Raw genomic sequence first — 18,443 nt, forward strand, 5'->3', positions numbered from 1 at the left:
GACTAAAACAAAGACTACTAAGGAATTTGGTGGAGAAAACGAATTATATTCTACTTTTATTCTTAACTGACCTCATAATAATAATAATTTAAATAAATAAAATTAGAGCAATTTTATTTAATTAAATTATTATATATATTCAGATTCTAAATAAGTTTAATTTATCTGTTGTTGTTAAATGTAATTTAAGGTAAAAATATATGATACATTTTTTTGCAACTTAGAAATGGTGGACTTTTATAGATAATCGATTTAGATTGCACATGGGTGCCCCATTTCGATAATTTTTTGAACCTTTTTAAATGCAGCTTGTTAATAAAAATAACAAATACAAATTACAGATAAGATATACAAACCATTTATACCTTCTGAATAAATTTATTTTATAATAATTATCCTCCTCCTGCCCTTATCCCAATTTTATTTGGGGTTGGCGCAGCGTGTCTTCTTCTTCCATACTTCTCTCTGACGTCATCTCACAAGTAACATTCTTTATATTAATATATATTTATTATTCTATAATAATATAGTATCTCATAAAGTAGATATCATATAACATCATTAATCGTATAGTTTCAGAATATCATTAATTCTGAATATCATTAAATACTAAATACAATAACTACAAGAAAGTTATCAGTTCAGTCAATTACCTTTTAGCTATTGAAAATACTTGATCATTTAAAATTGATTATTTATAAAAATGAGTCATCTGAATAATTTAAGTGAGAGATACTATGAATTTACATTTTATCAAATACAATAAAGACTATTTAAACATCTCTTTGTATTTTACGCTTTACTGGGGAACTTTAACATTTGTTTGGGATTGGCGCGTAGTATTTCTTTCATCTCTATCTATGACCTCAATCATTATCGCCTCTAGGCTGTTTCAAATAACCAAAACATATTATTTGCTGTCGTATGGAAACAATAATAATATGACACTAGATAAAAAAACCCGCTGAGTCTCTTTCGCCGATTCTTCTCAGCAGTGCGATTATGTAAGAAATCTTTTCGTATCTCTCTCGTGAAATATTGACAACCGACTTACAGTGATATGCAATTTTGAAATATTTATCCTACACATCTTATAATTAATTTAGTCAATGGTGCATATTACTGAGATTTCAAGGCCGTATTCTGCAATGAGTTTCGAGGTTCTAGATACAGAATAGTCCTACAGCTACGAGATGTGTATTTCCGAACTGGTGGTAGATTTTTGACTATCAATAAGTAGATACGTGAAACGCTTTTATTTTGAATTAAGATTTTCGACTTTGATTTTGAGTTACTCGAACCGTTATTTAGACCATCACATTCTACCATTGTTATTTGTTTTGCAATCTTTCTGTTGTAACATTGCCTTCAACGCTTCGCATTATTGACCGAGCCGTGATAATTGGTTTTTATATTTCGCTTTTAAATTTATTTTACATCAGCACTTAGTACCAGCTTGTAAATTTGCCACTGCTGGGCTAAGGCGTCCTCTACCTTTGAGGAGAAGGTTTTGGAGAAGCTAATTCCACCACGCTGCTGAGGTTTGGCTAATGAGGTTTAGTGGATATACATGTATGTATGTAGCAGAATTTCGTAGAAATTAGACACATGCAGGTTGCCTCACGATGTTTACCGACGTAACCGCCGAGCACGAGATGAATTATAAACACAAATTAAGGACATGACAATTCAGATGTACCTGGGCTTGAACCCTCAAGCATCGGTTAAGACGTACGCGTTCTAACCCCTGGGCCATCTCGGTTCCCCACTTGCTAAATTAATTTGCGTTTCATTACACATAAAAGTCGATTAATTCTCTGATATATTTAATACAACATGTATGATAAGAATCGTATAGATTTTTCCTTGTAGCTTAATAGTACTCGGCGGATTATACTCGCGTAATTCCTCCAATCTAATTACATCGCAATCGCACAGATTTAATTATCGATTTCCTTCTGATCCTCCTCCCCGGATGTATTTTCTTTTGCATGAGGACGAGGAACAGGGTTTTTTGGAAACTCTAATTTTATTGTTACTGTTTCCAAAAAATCTTTCAATTCCCAATCCAATAAAATGTTTGGAATATATAATGATGCTACGAACAAATACAGTTAAATAAAAACGCCTATGTCATTATTTATTCTATCGTTCAAGACAAATTTAGAATATTGCGCAACATGTTCAACTTGTAGTCCAGGAAAGTTCTTTTATCATTATTCAATAAAATTAAAATTATTACTAACGTTATTTTAAATTTAAATCTTTTTTGTGCATCAAAGATAAAGAGGCTTTTAGGCCAAAATCAAATAATCAGTATTATCAGCTGTTTCTGTGAGAACGCGAAGGGAGAGCGACATATACTCTTGCCCGTTCTCGCACTCGAATGAAATAAATCTCAATGTGTTGAATTAAATGACTGTATTTTATATAGCTTCTGACTATTGGCTGATAATAAATCATTCTTTGATACTTCTTTCATACTTGATCAAGTCCTTAACGTACTTTCGTACCTCGTTTGCACAATATTCGATAGCGCTAGAGAGCATTCCTTGAGATTCTTATTTCGACAAACGTTTCGTTACTACCCATTAATAATAATAAACCCATAATGCCGCCATACTGAAAATAATAACCGATAAGTACAACAATTATATAAAAAAAGCTCTATGCAAGGCTGTGTGCAAGCCTGTCTGGGTACGTACCACAGTTATTCTGTCACCGAGCAGCATACTTGGTATTGTTGAATTGCGGTTTAAAGAATAAGTGAGCCAGTGTAACTACAGTCACAAGGGATATAACATCTTAGTTCCCAAGGTTGGTGGCACATAGGCGCTGTAATGAATAGTTCATATTTCTAACAGCGCCAATGTCTATGGCCTGTGGTGACCACTTATAGTCAGGTGGCCCATTTGCCGGTCCGCCTACCTATTACATAAAGAAATAATAATAATTATGATGTATTGGTTTCTGACCAGAAGTGAAAATGACTTTTATAAAATAATAGTCTTAGGTATAACTATCTGACTTCATAAAAACGAAAAACAATCAACAATAACCTAACTTACATTAAATTTAGAATAATTAATAACAAAAAACAACTAAAACGACATAATTATTTTCTATGACTCAGAAATTGTATGTCCTAAGCAACCCAAGTTCGCACCAAAAAGTCAACCCAAGCCTCTGTGACAGCCAATCTTTTTTTTTGCACACGCTACAAGGTATTAATGCATTAGGCGCTACAAATATATATAAATATATGAAACGAGGCAAATCAATTTGTAAATCGAGAGTTATTTTAGAGATTTGTTGTATTTAATTTTGAGATAAGTAAGAGTAACAAGACATAATTCATATATATTATATATGTAAGAAAATATCTCTACCAAGATATCAATATTCATTTATCAATTTATCCTCCCACAAGTTTCTAATTTGTGTAGGTAATTTAGTGACATGACGCAATACGACAGCGTTTCGCGGTTTATACACGTAGTGTGATTAGTGATTGTATACTTTTTGCGATAGTGAAGCGCTTGTACAATTTTTCTATGAGTGTAACTTCATGTGTGTGCGTAAATTTAGAGTAGTGTTTGCGATCTACTAATGTACGCGTGCGAAAACGAAGCTTTAGATTGCATAAGTAGTGAGTTATTTTAGCGTGAGTTTTTAATCTGTGCTACCTTTCTCTACATATAAGTTTTACGTATGTCTAAGTGTCTGTTTGTGGCTTCGCAGGTCCTTAACATATAGACCGATTTTGATTTAGCTTTTTTTTTCATTTAAAGGATATTTGATCAAGAATAACCTAGCTATGACTCACATTTTAGAATACTATGACTTCAATTATATAATATTATGATAATTATACAATAATATGGTAACTTTGTGTATAATTAAAAGAAATAAAAAAAATTTTAATAACGAAGCTCGTTTTCTTTCATTTTACTCCATATTGATTTATTAGTTTTCTTCTCAAATCAAATTCCTTTATTCAATATAGAAAACATACACTTACTTAATTATTGTCAAATTAAACACTACAACCTGTTCGTAAAAGAAAATACCCTGACCTGAGAAGAACCGGAGCAAGAAACACAGTGGGATTTTTTTGTCAATTTGTTATTATTTACATTATTCCTTATCAAACTCCTGTAGTTAAACTAAAAAAAAACTGTTTACCCCACACAAAAGACTACTTACTCTAGTAAGAAAAAAATACTTCTAGTAATAGGAGTAACAAATTTGTGTTTGCTCCTTGCACCAATGCTCAGATCATTATTATTTTTCCGTACATATATAAAATTACAGAATATACATTAGTTAACAACAGTTAATATCTTGATTTCTTGAAATTTATGCCTCAATGATTCTCTCAATTCAATAGATTGTGCGGATAGTTCATTTATGCAGCACAAATATCGTATGAATAGCGGTTGCGTTACCCCAAAGCATAATACTGTAAGACATTATACTGTGAATGTAACTGAAATATTAATAGTAAAAATTATCATATCAAGTTTGTTCCCTACGAAAGGGTAAGTCATTTATGTATATGAGGTATTAAAAAGGTCCAAGAATTTATCCTTGAGGGACTCCCATACCAACTGAGACTCCTCCTTTCCCTGTAACATCAACCCCCTGAATTATTTTGTTAAGATGGAAAGTCAATAGGTAGCGCGCACGTGTTAATGTTTCCTGACCAGACTTTCATGTTGAACATAATCAAAGGCTTTGGATAAGTCATAGAAAATCTCCTCTAAATCTCCTATAAATAAAAGCTTCATAGATATTCTAAATCTCAATTGATTTCTATGAAGCAGATCATGCCTGTAAATATAGGCAAATAATAATTGATTCAAAATATTTTGTTGAGGTAAGGTAATGGTAGAACTACCAGATTTAAAAATTGGAATGACTACTACGTTTCACAGGTCATGAAATATACCACGCTGGTTACCTATTAAATATATATTGCGTGATAAGGTGCAATATTATCGATAATTGAATTTATTGTAAAGGGTACGTATTATGTGATATTATGGTATCTACAGTGGTCTCTATAGTCGATTGAGCTTATAATCTCTGACGCTCCAAAAGAACACAGTTATTACACAAAATCAACGTTATATGGGTCCTAACTAACTATACGAAATAACGAGCCAAACCCATTTAAATATTAAAAAGTTAAAATTATATTTTAACTAAGATAGGCAGGGAATAGTCACAAGTGGCACTGTGATTGTACGTCCTTTCATTGTAAACTACTTTTATGAATACAAATGGTCGCCCAATTATTGATTTAAAAAAGGAGTGAATATGGCTTGAACGTATTTCTAATATTTTTTTAATAGTATTGTGTAAAACATTGAGATTCTCATTGAATGATGTGTGGGAAATTGGCCATAATATTCTTCTAAATTTCGCAATATGATGTGATCAAAGAAAGAAACATCATCTTTTCAGACTTGCTTAATTTTTTTAACGTCAAAGTTAAATTATGTTTGTCCACAATAATCTGGTTTAATTTATTAATAATTGTAATATAAAAGTTGCAAACATGTTGTCTATACAAGTAACTGTGGATACTTTTATGCTAGTCGATTCGAAGAACAGATTAAACAGACTATATGAGTTTAAAAAATATGTGAATGTAATACTTGTTATTGTGAGGTAATTGAGTGGCTGTACGACTTAATACCTTTGCATTTTCAATGATGAATTTAAAAAATAAATAAAACAAATAAATAATAGTTTTTGTTATTGTCCACGACAATTTTGAACTCGTCATCTGCAGGATTAGGATTATGTTCATCACAAATATGCGGTGACGCAATACTTTTAAGACATTAGTTCGCTTTTGATCCTTTGGCAAAGAGATCTTAAAAGGCGCCAACATGTGTAAATTTTAAATGTTGGTTGAGGTTTCCCACCTCGATAGCCACTCCAAGCGCATACCACATGTGCATGCCATAATTTTTTTTTATATCGGTGGTTTGGCGTGTAAATGGGCCACCTGATGGTAAGTAGTCACCACCGCCCATAGACAATGACGTTGTAAGAAATATTGACCATTCCTTACATCTTGGTGATGTGCCACCAACCTTAGAAACTAAGATGTTACGTCCCATGTGCCTGTGCATGGCTCACTCACCCTTCAAACCGGAACACAACAATACTGAGTACTGCTGTTTGGCGGTAGAATATCTGATGAGTGGGTGGTACCTACCCAGACGGGCTTGCACAAAGCCCTACCCTACCACCAAGTAAAATTCACCAAAAGTCATTACACCGTAAATCACTCCATAACCATTCCAAACGCATACCAAATCTATGTACAAAGAACTGTGTTAGAAACAGATGATAGGCTCTGGAAGGAGTTGTTTTTGTCACCGAAACCTTTTGTATATATACCGGTAACATTTTATTATCAAACATTCCACGTTCCTACTCGATACAGAGCAGTAGTTTTAACACTCCTCTACATACCTGTTCCTGAACAAACAATAATATAATACAAAATACAATTGCATTGAGAACCTCCTTTTTTGGAGGAGACTAAACTTTGATACAGTATTTTATTTTTATATGTCTGAAAAATATTTGGCTCACAATCCCTTGTAAAAACTCTCGAGAAAACCGCTAATTCTTCTTATAAAGAAACGTTCTCAACGCACAAAAACAAAGGCGTGGTTGCCGCTCGTCCGTACCCTTCAAATCTGTATCGGTCATCGACTTGATATCAAAGCGAAAAGACGCGATGCTGCAATCCGGTCAGTATGGAGCAAACCTATTTTTTCAAGTGGTTTTTAAATTTGTTTTTCCTCTAATGAATACGAAATAAGCTTCAATTTTGTTTCAACATTATATATCTATATCTTAAATCATATATCTTAAATTCGTAGTATAGTATCTTATCGTCTTTGTGATAGGTGGATATTTATTTGTTTACTATTTTTAGCCAAAATGACCGGTGCGACACAGTGGATCATTATCCTTACAAATTAATGTTACACTCGCCAATAAATACCTTTATCTGTGAAGATTAGATATTTTTATTACGATTTAGGAATAAACTTTGGTCATACAGATTTTAAAATGTGACCTCCTGTTACCAAGTCCTCCTTACTTATATTTGTCTAAAGCTAAAATCAAACGACCTCAAGCCATTAGTAGGAAGAACAGCGTTCAAGTTTCCAGCATTTCCAGAATACAGGTAAATCAATTTAGAAATGTAATAAAAGAACCAAAATATTTAAAATTGGTACATATATTCAAGATCAGAAATCTTAAATTGAATAAGCCCAAAAAGCTCAATATCTATAAGTGTAACTATACTGCTCTCAAAGCTGAACTAGACGTTGTAAATTGGTCTGAAATTTTGTCTTCGGAAGTTGTGTATCGGAATTTTATAGTACTCTCAAAAAACTCATTACACTATACTCCTTACTCTAAAAGTCTCGATCCTTGCTACCCACATTGGTTCTCTATTTCCTTAAAGCGAAACATAAAAAGTAAGCTGAAATATCATCGTCTCTATCGTATATACAGCAATCCAAGGGATTATGACACCTTTTCTATGCTTCGCACCAGATGCAAAACCCTCATGGATCAGGGCTACAACACATTTGTCACCTCTGTTGAATCAACTCTAGATAATGGCTTAAAACATTTTTGGAACTTTGTTAATAACAAAAAATCTAACAAATCAATCCCACAAACGATGACCTACGGTGATCTTATATCTCATGACCATAAAGGTATATGTGAGCTTTTTTCCTCCTATTTTGCATCTATTTATCAATCAACAACATACAATACATATTCAGATGGTTCACTTCCAAAAATATCAGCTAAATATAATAGCGCTCTCAGTACTATCCAAATAAATAAAAAAGAAATTTCTTGTAAAATCAAGAAACTCAATGTAAACAAGGGTGCAGTGCCCGATGGTTTACCACCAATTTTCATAAAAATGTGTGGAAAAGAATTATGCTGGCCTCTATCAATAATATTTGAAAAATCACTTCGTTCCGGTATTTTTCCATCTGTCTGGAAAACCGCGCACATAATTCCAATACACAAGTCTGGTGATAAATCTCGTTGTGAAAATTATAGGCCAATTAGTATATTGTCTTGCTTAGCAAAAATATTTGAATCCATTGTTTACGATGCGTTATATCACCACATTGAGGCATTTATCTCACCTAAGCAACACGGATTCATCAAGCATTGATCTACTTGCTCAAATCTGTTAAGAGTACAAAAATTACGTGTGCTGTGCTATTGGCAAGCGGTTACAAGTCGACTCTATCAATACTGACTTTTCTAAGGCGTTTGATAGAGTTGATCATAAAATACTGTGCACTAAACTTGAGCAATACGGTATCCACGGTGACCTATTGCGTTGGATAGTCTCAAACCTTGACAATAGAAGCCAGTTAGTTGCTATCAAAGGAGAAGTTTCTTTTCCAGTCAAGGTTACCTCTGGCGTCCCACAGGGATCTCATTTAGGTCACCTGCTCTTCATCATTTTCATTAATGATCTAATTGAAAGATTAAAATCTCCTTGCTTATTGTACGCCGATGATCTTAAAATTTTCACTATTGTTAATAATTTTAAGGATGCTATGATACTCCAATCAGATTTAAATAGTGTTGATAATTGGTGCAAAGAAAACAAAATGGTGTTAAATGTCGACAAGTGCAATGTTATTTCTTTTACAAATAAAAAGCATAAATCTCAGTTCAACTATAATTTGAATAACGTTTGTCTGGAAAGAAAGAACATCATTAAGGATTTAGGTATTTTGTTTGACGAGAGGTTGAGGTTTAATAGTCATTATGATTACATAATTAATAAGAGCACACGTCTTCTCGGTTTTGTTTATAGAGTCACTAAGCATTTCAAGAATCCTTATAGCTTTCTACGTCTTTATAGATCCCTAATTTGTAGCATCTTAGAGTATAACTCAACTGTTTGGTCTCCTAACTATATCACTCAGTGATAAAATCGAACGTGTACAAAAAAAGTTTATTTGTTTCTTACGTCATAATTTGGGATTACAGAGGGAGTTAAAGCTTTATGACGACAGAACCACATATTTTAACATGCTTACACTTAAACAAAGACGTATGTGTAATGATCTCTACACTTTACACAAAATAATTCACTCTAAAATAGATTCTTCTGCCTTGTTATCATATATTAATTTTAATATAAAATTTAGATCTTGTCGTGCACACTTGAATAGTTTCGTACTCAGTGCTCACAGTAATAATACATCATATTATAATCCAATTGCTAGATTTTGTCGGACTTACAACGATTTACTTTTAAAACACAGTATTAGACACATTCAATCCCAATTTCCCGAAATTTAAAAACATTGTAAGGAATATTATATCTACGATTCAATGATCGACTGGAAATACGTCATAATTTATTGACAGATATTTCTGAATTTATGCATTTAAATCCTCTTTTAATCCTTTCTCTTTCGATAATTTTATTATTTTATGATTACTTGATTTAATTTATTATCTTATTCTCATAATTCAAATGGATGTATTGTTTAATGTTGTCTTAGATTTTCGCGATTATTACACATTGAAATAAAACTAGTTTTTTAACGGATTTAATCGCGTATATTCATTCATCAGACGGGCGGTCTGCCCGTGACCACGAACACTGCAAAGTGCTTGAAACGTCGGGATGTTAAAAATAATTAATATACGCGATTAAATCCGTTAAAAAACTAGTTTTATTTCAAGGATGTATTGTTATTAGTTTAATACTAATGAATATTCAATGTTATTTAGATAATTAATTGCTGTAATTTATTAATTTTTGATTATTACATAAAATAGTACCAGACTGCATTGATATATATTTGATACGAGCATGCCGTGTACACATGCTTAGGAATGTAATCTAGCTCAAAATTGTGTAATTCCATAATTTTAATGTATGTTCTGATTGTATTCTGTTTGTGTACCTATGAATAAATAAATAAGATATTTATTTGAAACTCATCAAATATACTCTAATTTAATTCACGTTGGTTGTTAATTAGGTAAAAAAAAGTTTTTTTATATGTACTGAGTTTGCTTTTACTATATAAATAAATACACCAATCTAACTGTCAGTATAAGGCAAGTATTAGTATAATTGATATACCAATCTCGTAATTTAATTTATTTCTAAAATAAAAACAATGTATTATGACTTCAGTTTTATATTTTCTAAATAAAAACCTTCGTAATCTTTATATGTCTTTCCGTCGACTGTCCTATTGGTGGACATGAACTTTTTAATTTCGTCATTTGACCAAAATTGTAGATTTTCTTGACTAAGATCGAATGTTTTGCAGATTTTCTTTAAAAGGATTAAATTCTCGGAAATGCTTTTCTTTATTTTATCTGTGACCTGTTCTTCGTTACGTACTTTAGAAGATATATCTGAAAAAACAATAAAAAAAAATTAACAAATATTCCTAAATAAATTAAACTGAAGGTATTAAAATTAAAATGCTAAAGTTTGTATAGATGGCTGGTTTATTATTCAATCATGCCAGAACGGCTAAACGGATCTGATACATTATAGTCTGAAATAGCACATTGGATACTTTTTACCGCCCACGTGCCACCCGGGGGCAGAAACTAGTATTGATATAAAAAATTCTTTAATTTTTATATGTATATTAATACATTATTTACAAACATTATTGTTGAGATATAAAATATATAGAGATACTAGATATACTACTTATTTCCACTTTAATTTTACTTCCAAAATTCCGATAACAGTTTCGCCGACGTTCAAAGTGCCATTGTCTTGCAAATTCATTGTGAATATCATAAATTATTCAAACTGACATGACATATCATTGGGCGAGAGTTTGATTAATTTTTTCCTATTTTCCTGTTATGGTTGGAATAGATTATATACATAGATTATATACGTCAACCATTCATTTGCATTGGCAATGCGTCAACCCCGGGAACTAAGACGTCACATGACATCTCGTGGCTCTAGTTACGCTGGATTCACAACAATAATAACTATTGCTCTTTGGCAGTGAAATATGCGATGTTTGGGAACCTATCTCGACGGGCTGGCACAGAGTTCTACCACCAAGTAAACTGCTTTTAAATAATAATTATCATATTTAAAGCTTACCTATATCAATCTTTCTGGTGCTTTTTTCATTTACCGCCTTAACGATATTCGTAAGTACCGTCTTTTCTTGTACGCTATGGACGAGGCTCTGCACAGCGCTCGACACACGAACAGACGGACATAATAGCGGCGTTAAATCGTCACTGAGCCATCGGGAATTGAGTCGGGATGCGAGCGTCTCTAAAGTTTCAAATATCCAAATCTTGTCACCGCTGAAAATTTAAACTATTTTATACACATAGAAACACATGAAACTAACTCTTGTCACGTCAACAGTCTTAATTTAAAGATCGTTATTTTGGGCAGCTGTTTATATAATAATTATCTATATTAAAACTTTCTCAGATCAGAAAATTATTGTTGTAAATTTTTTATTGTACAAATAAAATCGTACATGAAATGACACAGAACTACTACGAGTTAGATAGCAGGGGATAAACTTGCTGATAAGGGATCTCTCTTCCTGAAAATCTTTGAAGTACTAGGAGAAGAATTCATAGAAAAAGTTACAATAATAAGGCCCATACAAACTTAGAGTTAACAAATGATTGTAATTCATAACTTATTTGTAATGTATTCATTGAATAGAACATAAATTAAACTTATATTATTTAAAAATTCCTTCCATAATTTACAAAAGTCAAAAAATATTGCAATGCAATTACATATAGTTTATAACTGTTCTAGTTTTTTATTAATGAATTACTTCGTTCATATAGTGTAATATTGTCTCTTTAAGCGAGACAGTAAATATACAAAATACATAATAAAAATATTAGCCAATATGTTACCTGTCCAAAACGAGTTTTCTGTTCTTTTCCAAGTTGAATTTCTTTAAATATACTCTCAATTCGTCCACGAATCTCGGATTTGAATCTTAAAAAAAGGAAAAATATAAACTGAATATAATTGATTTTTAATATAAATCACACACAATATACGCGTTATTTAATGTAAGGTGCAAAATCGGCTTCTCAAAGAGGTATATTTGTTTATAAATCTTATATAATGTATATTAATAGCGTAAGCCCATTTCGTCCCAGTGATTATGGGACGATGGCTGCACATAAAAAAACGGTTATAGTCTCATTTTGAAGAGCTCCAGCCGTATATGTGCAGAAAATTAAACAGGATTCTTGATAGCAATTTACTAAATTAATACGATTTAACGAAGAATTAATTTTAAAGAGCGGAAAATGTTGCTGGCCGTTAGAGAGCGGTACTACGGCTGTATTAGAAAAAAAAACAAACATTTTAACTGAACTATAGTATACTATTTGATATTAAAAATTTCATTTAAAAGAGGTTTCCCTTTGTAAAAGCTCTAATTGCTGTACCCTAATGGCTGCTCTATTATAAGACATACATACCTGACATTTCATTAAACGACGTGTCCGATACGTCGAAATCCAGACTCAGGTTTCCATTGTTCCTGTTGCGCTCTAATCTTTCGGTGTAAAACTGACGGATCATTGATATCGATTCTTGAGGAAAGTCCAACTGGACACCTGTTACAATTTATTAAGCTTTATTAATTATACTATTTCCTTTAAATTTATACGCAGATCCCAAAATTATACAAATCCAGGCCCAGCCAAAAAGTTATCGGGTCTTTCGTTGAGAAATGGGTCTGAATTCTCTACAATGATGTCGAAATTGTCGACCCTTCGCATTAGAAGAGTGTACTTGTATTAGCATACATACTTTTACTTTTGTTAGTTAGCAAAACCAGTTTTAATTTTAAATTCAATTCATTAACACTACGACTCAAAAGTACTTTAATAATAAATATCTATTGTATTTTTGTCTCAGTATATATAAAATGCTTACCACGAAATCGTTCGCTGTCTTCTATATTTGTATTATTATGAAAGGCTTGGAAGACTGCTACTAAGCATTCTTTGATGCTGTTTATCTTCCTCTCTGTTGTCGCCAGTGACAGTATCAGCCGTTTCAGTTCATCCCTTGTGTTTATCTGCAAACAAAAATTATTATGGAATTGTACATTTTAAAGAAACAGCAAGTTCGGACTTCTGACTTAAAAATAATTAAACCTTCGAAACACCTAAAAAATTTGTAAGTGGAATAGTGTTGTAATATAAATAAATATATATTAATCAAGAACTGTTAGTAGTGTACAATATAGCTGAGCTATCAGCTATTATTATCATTTAGTGAATTCTGAGATGTTAAATTAGTCTGAAATATTTTACAGTACATTAATAAGTGTTATGTTGAGTGAATAGTGCCCCCACTCAATTTGGTTATAAAAGACCGAGTACCCGCCGAGCAACGATCGGCCCTCCTCAGTTTAGATTCAATCAGAGAAGAAAATTTCCTGAGTTTAATTTCATACCTTCGAGGATGGATAGAAATCCAAACCCTGACATTCGTTACGTCAGCAATGTTGACGTCATGTTTTTTAAAAACAAGCCAGGACAAGCTACTCCTTCATATATATGAATACATACTTACAATACTTTTATCGATATCAGCAATCTTCTTTGCAGTAGTTTGGTTATCGTCAACCTCGTCGCCTTCGACGCGGAACACGCCACTCTTCGTAGACAGTTCTTCTAGAAGAGTTTTCATCGACTTAACCCTGGCTTCAGATCTCGCTCGCTCACAGCGTAACACAAGCAACTCGCAAGCTTCGCCGGTTATATAGTTCTATAAAAATAACAGATTTATATTTAATATCTTATTTATTTTCCTTACAGTACAATAAGTTAAGGTTATTAAAATAGTTGTCTTTTAAATTATAAATCAAATGTTCTATTTTAAGGTGGGCTCTTAATCCTTTCGAATCGTTATATTTCAGGATGAGCAAGATGAAAATTGCCGGTTAGTACCCCTGACTTTAATATAATTTTGGGTAATGTTTTTTTTTTTTTTATGGTATAGGGGGCAAACGAGCAGGAGGCTCACCTGATGGAAAGCGACTACCACCGCCCATGGACATCTGCAACACCAGGGGGGTTACAGGTGCGTTGCCGGCCTTTAAGAAATAAGTACGCTCTTTTCTTGAAGGTTAAAAAAAAATAAATAAAAGTCTGCTACATGTATATATTTGTTAGAAGAGGGTCAGTCTGACTCTAAACCTTTTCTTCAAAAGGGTTTAGTCCAGAAAGAGGTAAATGCTTACTTTACTTTCTATTAAAATTTGCACTTACATTAAGTTCTTCAACAGCAGCTACGAATCTGTCGTGAGTTTGTTTGACATAGACCTTATTCTTCATAACTTCAAGAGCTAAATTAGCATGCAGAGCTGCAGTATGAGCGAGCACTGATTGTGGGGTGGTCCTGAAAAAAAGCACATAAATGTCAATTCTACTATTTTTTTTTTAATAATTGAAATGACTTGTTTTATTTAATTATATAAATAACTCTACATAATTCTAATAAATAAACTGTTTTTAATATTGTTATTCCTCGAATTATTTGAATTCTATATCAAAATTTATAAGAGTTGGTTATTTTATGTTTCAGTTACCACAGATAAAGGGGAAATTATTTAAAATAATATAACTTTTACAGTTACCGATTATTATCAACGTCAGTTGTATGTTTCGCGTTCACAAGGGACATTTCTGCGACAATAGCTGAACGTTTCTCGTATAAGAGTGGCCACAGAACGTCGCCGCGACACGTCACTAGTGATAACATATTATCCTCTGTAATATAATGTATCCATATGAATTAAATCAACATTACGCGAAAAAAATAAAGAAATAGGTGTATTAACGGCTGCTTCACAATATATTTATGATAATATAATGTTTTTAGCATTTAGCATTAGCATTAGCAGCCTGTAAATTTCCCACTGCTGGGTTCAAGGCCTTCTCTCCCTTTGAGGAGAAGATTTGGAGCATATTCCACCACGCTGCTTCAATGCGGGTTGGCGGTATACACATGTGGCAGAATTTCGTTGAAATTAGACGCATGCACGTTTCCTCACGATGTTTTCCTTCACTGCAAAGTACGAAATGAAATATAAACACGAATGAATGAAAATTCAGTGCTTCTTGGCCAGTTTTCAACCTGATTTAGACACCACCAGCGTTATTCTGTTGATCTTATTTTTACTATTATAGGTCAATGTCGCAAATCACTTGCCGATATTTTATGTTCATTTTGTTCTTACAGAATAACCGCAATATACATATAAACCCTTTTGGTATAAGCTGTATAGAAGATAAAATAAAATTAAATATTTATGAGCTCACCTTTTTCAATTGCAGTTTCGTTTTCATTTGTTGATACTATAGAAGAACTTGCAATAGGATTTGATAATGGCAGTGTATGATATGTTTGAGTTGGCGTTGTAGAATTAATATATTTCTCTAATTTACTCTGAAAAATTGAATTTTTAGCTTATAAGTATACTAGCTGAACCTACTTTATTCACACGAAATTTATTAAACATTACCCATAGCAAATAAGATGTCACCCCCATTTTACACCCTCGAGGGGTAAATTAAAAGAACTACCCCAGTTGTCAAATTCAAACATTCTACATATTAAATTTTATCTAATACGGCTCAGCTGTTTAAGCTTGATTAGGTAACAGACAGATTTACTTTCGCATTTATATTTATATTAGCAGAACTTGCGGCTTTACCCGCGCGAAATTTATAAAACAATCTTCCAACCCACGTCTTACCCCCTTGGGGGTCGAGTTTCGTGAAATCCAATTCTTAACAGATTTCTACACCCTATAAGGAACCTACCTGCTAAGCTTCAAGTTTGTAGGTGTTAGAGTTTCTGAGATTTGGTGATTAATTTGTGAGTGGTATTTCGCGTTTATATAGATTATATTACAAGTGCAAATGTTGAGCAAGACTATCTGAGTAGGTAACACCCTCTCATCGGGTTTTAGACTGAGGAAGTTGCGCGGGTTTCGCACGCAATCTATTTTCCATTATATTATATTACAGACGCATCATTATTTGCTTTTCGTATTTTCTGAAGCAAGATAGTGTAATCTCACCAACTTGCAACTAAGAGCTGAGAATTTCTAAACAGAAAAACCTAGGAATCCAATCCAGGATATCGGGCACTACAGCCTCATAAGCTGATATAAAATTGATAATAATACCTCTACATCTTGATCGTTATTCACATCAAACAGTGATTTAGCTATTGATCTTGTCTCCTCCAAGTTAGCCTTCTTAATATTGAGCTCGTTCGACACTTGTCGAAGCAACCAAGTACGACGTTGTAGATCTTCTATACGACGCCGCGAAGTGTTTCTTTGACTTACTGAAAAATAAAATATATAACATTACTTTACTTAGAACTGATTGGTATTTTATTTACAGTTAGTCAAGTATAAGTAATAAGTAGTAGGAGCCTGTAAATGTTCTGACTGGGCTAAGGCACTCCTTGAGTTGTTTGGAACATGTGTTGTAGAATTTCATACAACATTTGAACTAGGTTTCTTTACAACATTTTTCTTTCAAATTTGAACCTTAAAGGATGAGTTTTTATTATATAATTATATATAATATAAGACTGCATAAATAAAAAAAGTCATTAAGACATAATACATATTTGCAGTAATGGACTTTATTTTCTTTTTAAATTAATCATTGAAATATAGATAGAAAATAATTTTTACTTTTTTGGAAATTACTGTACACCAATACATATAGGCACTTAGTAATGCCCTTGTCTGGTATTACTGACATCACACAATGAATGGTTTCATGAAATAAAATGTAGTGATTGAGCCAGTGTCCAGTTAGCAATACATTGAGCGTATAAGTTTACTGGGCCAATGTCTATGGACTTATATATTCAATAATCATCAGACAATCCATAAAAATACCTTCAATAAAAAAAAAGTAACAAAAAAGCCAGTAAATTAATTAAAAAGTTTACATTTGCAGGATATCTTGTTAATAAGTTGGTTAAGATTATTCCGAGCTTGTTCCACTCTTGCTTCAGCATCAGCCACTTTCTCTCTGAGTTCTTGCTGATTCTTCCACACCACGAGCTGCTCTGGAACGACCGCACTTGGACTACACTGTATTAGGTAAATAAATATTAGTGAAATATTGAAAATTGTTTGTCTAAATGTAATTGTCTTTGATTATTTAAGCAAGACTAAGACAACTAAAATGATGATATATTATTGATACTATTATTGTGTTTTGAAATAATATTTTTTTAACTTCGTTACAAAAATTATATACATATATAATATACATAAGCTTTCAATAATTATTAGCAGATCAATATATTATTTAACATAAGATCTTCTCAACTTGTAACGACAATAACAAATAATAATTGATTAAGCAATGAAAAACATTTTAACTAATTTTAATTAAAATAATCAATTATTAATCAACACACATTAATATTGAAGTTTGTAAACCTGTACCTCCTTGAAAACATTTTTTTCTTTGCATATTTTCACATCATCACAGAATACTTGTAATCTCTTCTGTCTTATAATATTTTTGGCTTCAACGTGTTCCATAAGGCTGCGCCAAACCATATAGTACTGGCCTCTACACATCCTTTGAATAAAAAATAAAAAAAATGTTATTTTTTAATTTAAGTTGATCCAATATTCCACTCAAGTTTAGGCATTTAAGCTTGCTGCATGCACTATTCTGAGTTAGCTATTAAAATACAATTTAAAGTCGAATAAATTAAATATAAATAATATATGTTGACTATGTGATTGTTTTATAGGACTCCCAACTTCAAAATAAAACATATGTGACGGCGAACAGCGAAGCCTCTCAAAGAATCCATTGTAAAAATTGATGCAGTCTTAATTAAATTAATAAAAACGAACTGTGTAATTCTTTCAATTGATGGAACTTTTTCGGCAGGACATCCCATAGCCAGTAGCCAATTGGTAAACTTTTCTGGTACTTCATCACTACTTAGCTTTTCCGCGCTCATTTTAATATAATTTAAATAATTCCTTAACTTTAACAGACATTAAACACAATGTAGAATAAATTTTAACGGTTATTTACTGAATTCAAATCAAATTTGTTTGAATACAATGTCACTGTCAAGTGTCAAGTGCCAGTTTTGGATACTTGCATGATTTATAATAACAAATATAAAACAATGTTTTATTTTATTATTACATTGCGAATAATAACAATATTGAATAATATTCATACACCACAATGAAATATAGCAAGCTTCTATTGATAGATAGGTTATGGATATAGAACATTTTTTATTTCGACCAGCACTTATACGAATTTAGAGCTTTTTATATTATTTT

General features: G+C 32.2%; 1 protein-coding gene across 1 annotated transcript; it reads right to left on the reverse strand.

Annotated features, from left to right (window-relative positions):
* Positions 1 to 10,195: 10,195 nt before the first annotated feature.
* Positions 10,196 to 18,182, reverse strand: LOC125073409. Its single transcript, XM_047684226.1, has 13 exons — positions 17,997 to 18,182; positions 17,574 to 17,712; positions 17,069 to 17,213; positions 16,284 to 16,447; positions 15,412 to 15,538; positions 14,727 to 14,859; positions 14,359 to 14,488; positions 13,661 to 13,855; positions 13,016 to 13,160; positions 12,556 to 12,693; positions 11,977 to 12,061; positions 11,186 to 11,397; positions 10,196 to 10,464 (listed from the first exon to the last, which is right to left on the reverse strand). The coding sequence occupies exons 1-13, from the start codon at positions 18,104 to 18,106 to the stop codon at positions 10,226 to 10,228; spliced, it is 1,962 nt and encodes a 653-aa protein (XP_047540182.1). The 5' UTR covers positions 18,107 to 18,182; the 3' UTR covers positions 10,196 to 10,225.
* Positions 18,183 to 18,443: the final 261 nt, after the last annotated feature.

This window comes from Vanessa atalanta, chromosome 24 (assembly GCF_905147765.1).
Source record: "Vanessa atalanta chromosome 24, ilVanAtal1.2, whole genome shotgun sequence".
NCBI lineage: Eukaryota > Metazoa > Arthropoda > Insecta > Lepidoptera > Nymphalidae > Vanessa > Vanessa atalanta.